The sequence below is a fragment of the Narcine bancroftii genome, chromosome 9 (genome assembly GCF_036971445.1).
Source record: "Narcine bancroftii isolate sNarBan1 chromosome 9, sNarBan1.hap1, whole genome shotgun sequence".
NCBI classification, from domain to species: Eukaryota; Metazoa; Chordata; class Chondrichthyes; order Torpediniformes; family Narcinidae; genus Narcine; species Narcine bancroftii.
This window is the reverse complement of record NC_091477.1, coordinates 11,904,768-11,916,911: the sequence shown is the minus strand read 5'-3', so window position 1 is coordinate 11,916,911 and position 12,144 is coordinate 11,904,768. Positions and strand designations below refer to the sequence as shown.

Genomic DNA, 12,144 nt, shown 5'->3' with positions numbered 1-12,144 from the left:
GTAAAAAAAAAACAAAACCACAAATCTTCAATCATGATTAGAAATTAGAAGAACATTTATCTGCAAGATAATATATTTGTACATGGATGAGCAAAGTTAAATGAGAAGTCAAAAAATTGATTATGATCAATAAAATAAATATATTGAGAGATAAAGATAGTGGACTTGGTAAGTCATTGGAGGAGTAAAAGGAGAGTGCTAGGATTGCTTGAGGGGATAAATAGTGGAAATGATCATGCAATGCATGTGGAAAATGGTGCTGGCCTAAGGAACTATCTCTTATTCTTTTATTTTCACTATGTGTGAGGTGCTTACAACAATTACCAGTATTTGCTGTATCTATTAGTCTTTCTTGTTTCCACTGTTACTTTCTCTTCTCTTCAATATTTCTTTATTACTCCTTCCATTTATAGTTCTTGAGTGATGGCAAAATGGTTGAAAGGCTTGCCCAAAGGCCAGAGCTTGGTTATATGATAAATGTGTAGTTTCTGTGCTACAGAAGTGTGAATAATAACTGTCTTTCCCTACTTCAGGTGTCCTATGTAAAAGCCATTGACATCTGGATGGCTGTCTGCTTACTCTTTGTCTTCTCTGCACTTTTGGAATATGCAGCTGTTAACTTTGTATCTCGTCAACATAAAGAGCTTCTGAAATTCCGCCGACGAAGGCGTCTACATAAGGTAGGGTCTAGAGAGATAAGGATAGAGACCCTTACCACTGAATATATAAAGTCCATCAGGGCAAAACTAGAGTGAGAGTGGCAGATAATATTCTCTTGGCTATATTCAAGACAAAGATCAGAAACATAGAAATCTTCTCTGGGAGGTGGGTAATCTACAATTTTGATGGTATCTTTAAGGTACCACAACACACTTTACTGAAGTCTAATCCTTTCATTAATGCCAGGCCAAGAAGGAGGCAATAGGTGAGATGAATAAAAGATTGATCAAGCAGATGAGTTTCAATAAGTGAAAGGAAGGTGAAGGAAGTATAATGATTTAAGGCCTGAATTCTGAACTAAACAATCTGGACAGTGGAGGAGAGATCTGAAAGTGGATGGGGCACAAGCAAATAAAACAACCAGACATTGCAGTTTTAAATCTGTGCAGTGCCAGAGAAGGCTATGGAGATAGAGAAATTAGATTTGGAAACAATCCCTCAAGTAAGATCAATTATTACAAGAAAAATTATATTCCCTATAGGCCAGTAGACATTGATTGAAACCAACTCCAATTTTATAACCCTTACCAGGAAAATTATTTATGATATTGGACGTGCTTAGGTAATGAGTTGTAAATCTAGATAATGTCTAGTATCAAATATTCTGGGTAAAACACAATAGGTTGGAAATTAGCCTTGCATTAAACATGGATATGTAATATCTATTGTGCATTGTGCCAACCTGGACGAGAATGAATCACTATCCTATTAATGAGCTCCTAATTCCATTCAACTTTTTTTTCCTTCAGTGGGTAACACTGGTGAAAATGATGTTTTCAGGGCTTGAAGGTAGAAGCAGCCAATTTCTGTGCTCAGATGGCTGATGTTTTCAGATTTGTGATTTCCAGGTACTCAGAATTGGAATTAAACACCATTCATTAAAATTCAATCTCAGAGAAGCATCCTTATCCCAATCAACTGGGTCTTTCCTTTTCTAATCTAATCATTCTTGTGCATTCTTTATATTACAAATACTTGCATCTCAATTCAGTAAAATGGCTCTTCGATCAACAAATTAATATTTCAGTACCTGATTATGCATGCACAAGGAATAGGCACAAGGTGTAGTGCCTGCAACATTACACAAGGAATGGGCATGCAGTGCCTGCAACATTACACAAGGAATAGGCATGCAGTGCCTGCAACATTACACAAGGAATGGGCATGCAGTGCCTGCAACATTACACAAGGAATGGGCATGCAGTGCCTGCAACATTACACAAGGAATGGGCATGCAGTGCCTGCAACATTGCACAAGGAATGGGCATGCACTGCCTGCAACATTACACAAGGAATGGGCATGCACTGCCTGCAACATTACACAAGGAATGGGCATGCACTGCCTGCAACATTACACAAGGAATGGGCATGCACTGCCTGCAACATTACACAAGGAATGAGCATGCACTGCCTGCAACATTACACTGGTAGCAATAACGTCTGTAGCCAGTTTTATTGCTGGTATTGTGAGTAATATTTCTGACTTAGTTTTGATTTTTTTAAATTATAATCACTTTGCACAATGTAATTATGCTCCCAAATATCTCTAGGACAAAAAGTTAACAATACCTTTACGTGTCCTTCACCAAAACTTGCATGCACCATGCAGCTACACAGAGACTAGTGATTTAGTTCACAAGATTGAGAGGAAGTTATTATTGCAAGGCAGGTGGTGACCCTCATGTAGAGCATGGCACAGACTGAAATCATATTTTTTAATGTAGTCAGAGGGAGAGAAGTATGGAAGAACCCAACTTAAACTTGACTACTTCACCATGAAGGGGGCCCATAAACTTTGAGCAGACTCCAAAGGGCGTCATAGCCAAAAATAGGTTAAGAATGGCTGAGGTAGACTACTTACTTATACTGTACCAGATAAAGAGCAGTAAGTAGAAAATTCAACAAATGTTCTACAGGCAGATGGCTTTAAATGACGAAGGAGATGAAGCATCAATGATTCAACTCACACATCTATGGCTATCACACTGGCACAGTTGATCTTTCTGCCAGTCTGGCAGTAGGGTGAGACTGGTAAATTAAATTCGCTGTTCATTTTATTTTGTCGCTAATGCGTTCCAAGTTGACTCCAGAGGACCTTGGCAACAGATGGCACTAATCCGCAAGGTTTTCTGGGCTGAACTTTGATATCTCTGTCAAGCTTGTGTGCCAGGGCCAAGAGGAACAGTTGGTGATAGTCCAACAAGTTTGGTGAGAACTGTGGTCCTTGCTAATGAGGATTTATTTCAAGCAAAACTACTGAACATACTCAAGTAATCAGTTTTTTGGACCTATTTTTTGGGCACGTTTTGAGCCAAAAAAAGGGTTGACTATTACACAGTATCGATGATTACACATGTATATATAGTAAATGTAATTCATAGGCAAGATGTGGAGGTTGCTGGCAAGGACAGCATTTAGTCCCCCATCCTAATTGAGAAGAACATTTTAACCACCTCTTGAAACCCTGTTGGTAAAGGTAAAGATGCAAGGCAGTTGGGTGGGAAGCTCCAAGACTCAGACCTAATAATGAAAAAGGGATAGTTCCAAGTCAATCAAAGGGGAGTCCATGGGTTGCTGCCCCTGTCCTTCTCAATTAGAAACTGAAGAAAAATAGGAACATGAAAAGTTCCAGAAAGAAACAGGTTCAGTTAGCCACTTCCCTTGTATCCACTGCAGAAGACAATTCTGCTCCATTTGAATTTAAGACAAAATTTCTCAGCATTTTATGGTGAGGCCTTCCAGTTTAATTTTTTGGCTGGGTCTATGATCATTCCAATTCTTTTCTCTGCCACCATAGAGCTGCAGATGTTGGGGTGCTGCTTTATCGTCTATACTTGTTCTTTTCACATCAAGTCCTACTGCACTCAGCAATGGTTCCAACCATTCGAGAGGCCCGGTCATTGCAGCGATTATGCTATCCACATAACCAGCATAATCACACGTGGTTATCATGCAAAGTCGTGCTTAAACTCTTTATGGTGCCAATTCTGTGCATGGTGCTTTGCATGTCATGTATGCATGAAATTTACTGAGGAAATTAACTGACGCAGGGGTGCAGAGTAAAATCTCCAGCCTATAGTTTTTACTCTGCTTGTACTCCGTATTTCCCTTGCTTATACTGAGTAATTATGCCATGAGCATTCAGCATGTCCAGTGTTTGCACACCATATTGATGAACCTATGAATATTCTTTCAACAGGCTGAATGGAGGGTTTGTACTGGAGGATTTATTCAGTATTTCTACTTGAATAACTCTTTGAATGAAATAATTTTGCCACTTGTATGCAGTACCTATTCTATCTTTCATTGGTATTTATTCTGCTTACACTCAGTATTTCCATTGCTTGTAGACATTATTTATGCCTTTTATACTCAGCATAATCCAGTATTTATTCCATGGGCCAAGTATTTTGCCCTGCAGGTGCACCTGCTATTTCTGCTCAGATTTCTGTTGCAATATTTATACTGCATGTACTCAGTACCTCTGCTGAATGCACTAAGTTGTCTGGAAAATGAGTTAAATAGGGCGTAATTTTTTGGCTGTGCAATTGAAATGTAAAAAAAAAGATGGTGAAATGGCGCACACATCATAGTGACTTAATGTGTGCGCGATTTGCTAAGCACGAGGAAAACTGTACATGCAACAGACAAGAGAAAAGAGACAGAAAAACAGCCCCCAAAAAGAAGAACCAGGTTAGATCAGACATTTCTCAAAGCAACATCATCTGCACCATTGTGAGGGAGCCTGTAGCAGAGACAAGGAAGCCTTCAGCTCCAATGCACTGATGGACCAGGTTTATAAAAGAACATCAATCTTTGGAATATTGTGTGCAACTCTGGTCACTCCCTGAACAAAAAGGATGTGAACGCTTTGGAAAGGACACAGAAGAGATGTTCGTGAAGGTTGGCTGGATGACAATGTATCAGCTCCAGAGGCTGAGGGAAGACATGGTAGAGGTTTATAGAATTATAAGAGGCATTGATATATTAGACAGAACAAAGGCTAAAAATATCACAGACAGTTATGGTAAGTGAGGGAAAGTTTAAAGGAGATGTGCAGGGCAATTTTCTTTTAAACACAAAGGGTGGCAGATGCCAGAACTGCCGGAACAAGAGTAATCTTTAAGAAATCAATGCATGAATGAGGAGTGAGTAGAGGGAAATGCATCAGCTGCTAGCAGCAAAGCTTTATTTTGAGTTGGGCATTAAGTTCAGTGCAGGCATGTGGGCCAAAGGCTAGTCCCTTTTCTATAGTTCTCAGCAGGTGGGTAGAGCCTTCTCTATTTTTGTGGACTTGGACTCCGATAAGTCCAATGCTTTCACTATGAATCCACCTTTGCCACGGCAATGTCCAATCAATCAGGTGCGACTTGCCTTGGTCACTTAATATCATGCCTCTCAAAGCTTCCCTCTCTCTGCCCTGTGACAGGTACAGCCATTTGAATATCTACAGACAAGGCAGGGCTTTGCATGGGTCAAATTTTGCATGCGTTAGTCTGAGCAATGGTACAAAATACCCACTCATCGGGACACTTAGGAGAATGCCACTTTGGGCATCATATTTGCAAGAACATTGCAGCTGGGAATAAAACTGGTGCAGTTCCTGATCAAGTCCTATTTAACTTGTGGTTTCTGCATCATCTATTTTCTAGTGTAGTATTTAATCAGTTCGTGTTCAGTATTTTCATCGCTTGCATGTATGATCTGTGCGCAGTTTTAATTGTGTTCGTGCTCAGTATTCCCACTGTCAATACACATGATATACAACATGCTTTAAATCTTTATTGCTTTCCACCTGGTAGTTATGACGCATGTTCTGCAATTCCATTTATATTTCCTATCTTCAGTACTTCTGCTGCCTGTAAATAATGCTTATACCATTTGTGTCCAAATTTCAACAATTTGTACAAAGTCTTTGTACTGATTGTTCTCAGTATTTCTCCTTGAATAAGTTACTTGTTCAATTTGTGCAAAGTCTTTCTGCTGCTTTTGCACAGTATTGATTCTGCTTTTGCACAGTATTTTTATTATTGGTGCACAATATTTATAATGTTCTCATTGTTGGCACAGCGTGTACAGTATGGATAGCACTTCAAATCAATATTTGCACTACTCATCAACAGTATTTTCAATGCTCAGCCAATTTATTTCTCTTGTTTACACACAGAATTTATACCAATTGTGCTGTTTTCTGCAGAATACTCTGTATTTGCACCTTTAGAACTTGGTGTGTCCATCTATTTGTGCACTGTATTAAAAATGCTTGTATTGCCTGTTATTATACAGCATATAGAATGCTTGAGCTTCATTTCTGTATCATACTCAATGTTAATACACTTTGACATCAGAATGGCCAATTGTGTGCAGAAGAATGTGGTGAAGACATTAGGTGCCTGTTGTTTCAGCTTGTGGACAGTACTTTGTTGTTGTGCACCTATCAACATTGCTTGTCCCCAGCATTGCCACAGGTTTTGCAGTGTTAATATCTCAGTTTATCTACGCTTGTATTTATATAGTTATTCTATATTAGCATTGCCCCATACAGCATCTCTACCAATATGCAGCTTGTACACATTATTTATGCTCTTAATTCCCAATGTTTGTAGCATTAAGATCACTTTATTTTCTTATGGATGCTTGGACTTGGTATTTTCATTGTTGGGTTGTATTTACTTTTCCTCTGCTCATATATCATTTTATTTCCCTGCTCTATATTTTTTCCTGTGTGTGTTCTTCCTTTCCACCACCTGAATTGAATATTTATGATGCTTTTGCAAAGTATTTCTTCTGTTATATTCCCTCTAGCCACCACTTGTGAATGCTGTGGATGGAAATGGTGTATCTTTGGGGTGGACTTCCTCGAATCTGCAGCATTAGATTAAAATCGGGCCTATTCCATTGCTTCTGTCCAGCACAAGCGATATGCTGTTTGTACTCAGTATGCCTGCTGCTATATACAGTCGTGGCACAAGATTTTTTTTTGTGTGTCGACAACATTCTGACTATTTATGCATTGTATTCCTGCTGCCTCTTCAATGTTCCCACCACTGTGTTCAATATTCTTGCTGCCTGCATGTAATTCTCCCTCTGCGAAAACTTAGCACTCCTGCTTATAGTGTATAGAATTCCCCATGATTGCTCTGGATATTTGCTCGGACTATGCACAACATACTGTTTGGCACATTGTTTCCTATAATTGTACTCAATGCTCCTTGTGTTTGTTAGTGTTTGATCCTTCTGTTGCATGTAACCAATATTTCATTATTTCTGCTCCTTGTACCTGGTATATCGTTAATCCTGGATTATCACCCCTGTACCTATTAGACTGTTAATCTCAGATCATCATTTGTGTCTGATACTTATGCTGGCTGCATCCAACATTTTCTTTTTCTGGTTAGCACAACTTGTTGTCAGACATTTCAAAATTATTTTATTGCCACGCAAAAAAAAAACAGAAAATGTGGTGTTACACCAAATTTCCTTCAATCTACAGGCCCTAACAATCAGAGAAAGAGAAGCAGGAGAGAGTCCTTCCAGAGTCACTGAGTGTCCATGGATTTGCCTCCAGCCCTCCTGTAGCATCTTGGACAAACTCCAGTCCAAGCCATCAGCAATCTGCTCCAGATCCAAACCTCTCATATGATCAGGACACCCTCTCGCATCCTGAGCCCCCAGCCCCCTCGACACCCTCTCACATCCCATCAGTTGACTTAGTTTGCCCATTGTTTAATTGTGCCTGGGTTCCCAATCTCTGTGTCAAGGATTCATGCTAACATGCTGACTAATCATTGGATTGATATTCCTGCTTCATCTGCCAGTTTATTTCTTTCAGAGAAATTTTATTCTGCTTAGGGTCCTGTTGTCCTTGGCCTGGATTTATTGTGTTTGTGACTTGTATTTCACTGAGCCTGGTTTCCCTTCTCCCTTTCCTTCTTGATGAGTCCAATATCTGTTCTTCTGGTTTGTGATATTGTGAAGTCCAAGAATTTCTGAGACTGTATATCCAGAATTAGCATGCATTGCAGTCATATAAGGCCTGCATTTCAAGGAGATTAGTTCTGATTTGAGCAAAAGGTGAATCAAATTTGGGGCCTGAATGAATGTCTTTTGGAAACAATCTGCCTGTGTTGCTGCTATTTATAACCTTACATTATAGAGATGACAGCTGGCATAAATCAGGAATCGAGGCAAGGACAGCTCATTGTTCATAAACTATCATATATAAATGGTTGGAAGAGCAGACAAGGACATAGGAGCAAAGAGAGGATTAGAAAGAAAAATTATGCAACATTTTTGAAGTAAGGAATGAGATGATAGCACACAGCAAAACCATTAGTCTGTGCCTCACAGAGATAGAATGCAGGCTTACGAATTTAAATCCCAATCAAACAGAGATCAAGGACAAAGCATTGGTAGAATGTAATATTTGGCAGTCATTGTTTAGGATGAAGTCGGGGAATAGAATTGGAATAGGGTCTCCATTGGATACTAAAGGAGAGAGAAAGAAAAAAACAACTACAAAGGAAATCAGGCATTCACTGATCACAATTGGCACAGCTTGCCACCTCTGGCAGAATAAGAATTCTGTCATCCATTTTGAAGGGAAAATATCCCTCTGATTATAGTCCTCCATCGACATTGCTCTCAAATCAATTGCTCTGCAGCCATGGATAAGCAAGACAGCCGCAGATAAAGACCGAGAAACTCTGGAAGGATTACCAAACGTTGTCCTTTCATGAAAATGTATTTTTAAGATAATGAACTTGTAATTAGAGAAAGGAGGTTCTGAGCAGTTGATAAGCATAGCAATCGTCTGCAAGAATGTGCAGAGATTTCCTATCCACAGGAAGAGACATTAACAGTGAAGGTGCTACAAGGTGTGCAAAGTAATTTCTTACAATTAACTAGAGGGATACTAGAAATGATCAGGAGCAAATGAGACGAGGCAAACCATAAGCTGTTTTCAAACATCCTATTGGTTACAAATCAGTAACTTGGTTGTTTTCATTGGTGCTATGTTCATCTCTGTCTACGTGTTCAGATTTCAGATTTATTGTCAGAGTACATATATGATATCACATACAATCCTGAGATTCTTTTTTCCTGTGGATGAGGCAGAATTATCACAGAATGGTAGTATTAAAAAAAAACTATACACAAAATGCACAAATAAACAAATAAAAAATGTAAACCAGTTGAGTTTGCAGCACAGAAAGGGGGGGAAAAAAAATGAAGTGCACAAGGACGAGTCCTTAAATGAGTCCCTGATTGAGTTTTGTTGTTGAGAAGTCTGATGGTGGAGGGTAGGAACCATTCCTGAACCTGGTGGTGCCAGTCCTTTTGCACCTACACAGTACTTCTTTCCTGATGGTAGCAGTGAGAACCAACCATGTGCTGAGTGGTGTGATCTTTGATGATTGTTGCTGCTCTCCAATGGCAGCATTCCCTGTAGATATTCTCGATGGTGGGGAGGGTTTTGCCTGTGGTGTCCTGGGTTGTGTCCACTACCTTTTGCAGGTCTTTACTCTCCCTGTATTGGTGCCCCTGTACCAGACAATGGTGCAACCAGTCTGCACTCTTTCCACCAGACGTTTAGTAATTTTCCAGGGTTTCCAATGTTATGTCAAACCTCTGCAAACTCCTGAGGAAGTAGAGGCACTGGCACATTGTTAGTTACCTTAATTCAGACTTCTATAAAATAATTTTATTTTCTGAAACCAGTCGAGACTGTGAAGCATTCAAAGTCAGATCAGGCTCGCAAACCAAAACAAAATGGTGTTTCTCCAGTTTGTACTTAATCCTGCCTGATTTTAAAGTTGATAGTTTCACCCATGGGAGGAGCAGCAGGTTGAGTGTGGGTTCACGGAGACTTTCCACGTGGTGAAAGTTCATAGGGCAGACATCTTTTCACTGTGAGACTTTTGCGGTGTACGAGCTAAATTCTTCTCATTTATTCCAGGAGGATGAGGTAGTAGAAGGGCGCTTCAGTTTCACTGCGTATGGGATGGGACCTGCTTGTCTGCAAGCCAAGGATGGAGTTGCCATTAAGGGCAACAATAACACTTCAAAGTCAAATTCACCTCCGGCCAAAACATCAGACGAGATGAGGAAACTTTTCATCCACCGAGCAAAAAAGATTGACACGGTTTCGCGAGTGGCTTTCCCTCTGGTCTTCCTGATTTTTAATATTTTCTACTGGGTGATCTACAAGATCGTGAGGAGTGAAGATATCCATAAAGACTAGGTTAGAGAAAGAAAACACTCCACTGCCAGGAAGTATGTCATTAACTGGCACATGAGCAATGCGGGGATGGCATGAATGTAATGAGAATATGGCAATATACAAAGAAAAGAATTTCTATATCTGGTCAGACTGAAGAGAGGTATCCTTAAAAACCGCAGTACAGATGCATTACAGAGGAGAAGATGCAGTCCAAAAAAATCTTTCATATTAAATATATTATATATAAAAGGTTCATTAGACTCCTCCATGTGATCATTTGATCTGTATAAAGGCTGAAAAAAAAAATGGAATGACTATATATAATAAACCTCTTGTGCTTGATCTAAAATATTCCACTTAAGGTCACACCATATTTTAAAAATTCTGTCTTGTTCCCTGCGCAACATCTCTAAATGTAGTCTACATCCGTTAGGCATTTTGTGTCCTGTTTAAATCTCATTAATATAGACTTTCTCTTTCAATCTAAGTAAATAGTTTCATTTTAAAATTTGTAAGCAATTCTTAATGCGACATCGTAATATTACCTCATCATTGCTGCTACATAACAGCTTCAGCTCCAATTTATCAATGAAGGTCTAATGCAAGAAAGAATAACTTTGTTTTAAATCTGTGCATTTTAAATTTGCAAATATACTTTAATTAAGAGAACATTTATGTTGCACTATTTGCATTGTTTGGTACATCCCAAACCATTGGGCAACTAATGAATTACTTTTGGTGTATATTTATTATTGTTGGATAGTGTTTCAGTCTTAACACGAGATGCCACCATTGAACCACACTAAAACTGCCTTATAAGTGTTGCACTTAATTTGTCTCACAATAAAGTAACATTGGGCTAATTTAATTAATTTATCAAATATGTACAGGGAACAGTGGGAAGTTGGGGGTTATTATCCCAATGGGAACTAACATAATGTTACAATTAATGCTAAAACGAGATAGAAATGATTATTGGTCAAATCATTGGTATTTAATTGTTATTTACTGACCTGGCAAAAAGAATTGAATCATTATTATTGAATCATTTCAACTTGGCCTAATATAAAAGATGGCCACTCCTTATTTAATTAATAGGATAGATATATCTTGATGGATCTGATTTCAGGTCATCAATATTATTTGTACATTCAGAAGCATGCATGGAGCATAATTTATTCTGGAGCATTTTATTGATCAAACAGTTAATTTTAGTTAATGATCAGAGCTTGGATATTAGACTATAGGCTAAAATACAGCAGGCTTCTAAATAAAATGACCAGTCTGCAATCTATTGCATTAAATTCATATTCAGAGTTTCCAGAACTTGAGTTTGGAATTAGGATTTTTAGCAGTTCTTGAATTCATTTCATTATTCTGAAGAAAAATGTTGGTCAGCAATGATAATAACAATTAAATCATGGCACAACACAAAATAAATTAATTTGAATACGAGGGTTAGAAATTTTGGATGATCTTACATGGAAAAAGTTCTGTAACAAGGACATCCTCTTGAGGAATACATGGACCATGCAAAAATGAATGGCAACACCATTAACAGGAGTTCTAAAAGCACAAAGCTCCTTCAAAATGACTCACCAGACAAGCATAGCTTTCAATTACACACAGATGGTTATAATCAAATTGAATAGGAAATAAATTAGTGGAGTGGATGTCAATAATGAGCTGCGTCAAAATGTAAGGAATGCAAAACAAGGGAACTGTTAAAAGGAATAATTAAGAACTGGTGTAACCTTAATTAATCATTTTAAATTTTCTTAGCTGAAACCCATCAGCACGAAGTGAAGTAATTTGCATCAGGCAGATTTGTTTCACTTTATACAGTAATAAATCCTGTACATTACACTTATGTAATTTTTGCATGAATATGTGATAAACAGAAAATGAGATATTTTTGGCTTGTATAAATGAAATAGTAATCTGCCCATTGCTAATTCTTTGTTTTTGAAGAGAATGTATAATTTAGGCAATCTCTGTACATAAAAATATATTTATGAATTCTGAACCTATCCAAATTAAACATTTTCAGAACTATTCTGTTTGGTGTTTTTGGAGTGAGTGTTTAACTTTAGTCTCCATTTGGTTCTGTGGTTTATTTAAGCTAGTTGTACAAAGTCATCAAAGGTAATCATAAAATTATTTAAACTGACCTTGTTTCTAAAATAAATTAGATTATTAAG

At 38.2% G+C, this 12,144-nt stretch overlaps 1 protein-coding gene across 1 annotated transcript in view; it reads left to right on the top strand.

Moving 5' to 3' along the window:
- Positions 1 to 11,925, top strand: part of glra1 (glycine receptor, alpha 1) — a 79,515-nt gene extending 67,590 nt beyond the window's left edge. Inside the window, exons 8-9 of the mRNA XM_069899013.1 lie at positions 534 to 680; positions 9,680 to 11,925. Coding sequence (XP_069755114.1) covers positions 534 to 680; positions 9,680 to 9,964 — 432 coding nt within the window. The 3' untranslated portion in view covers positions 9,965 to 11,925. The remainder of the gene's footprint in view (positions 1 to 533; positions 681 to 9,679) is intronic.
- The last annotated feature ends 219 nt before the right edge of the window (positions 11,926 to 12,144 follow it).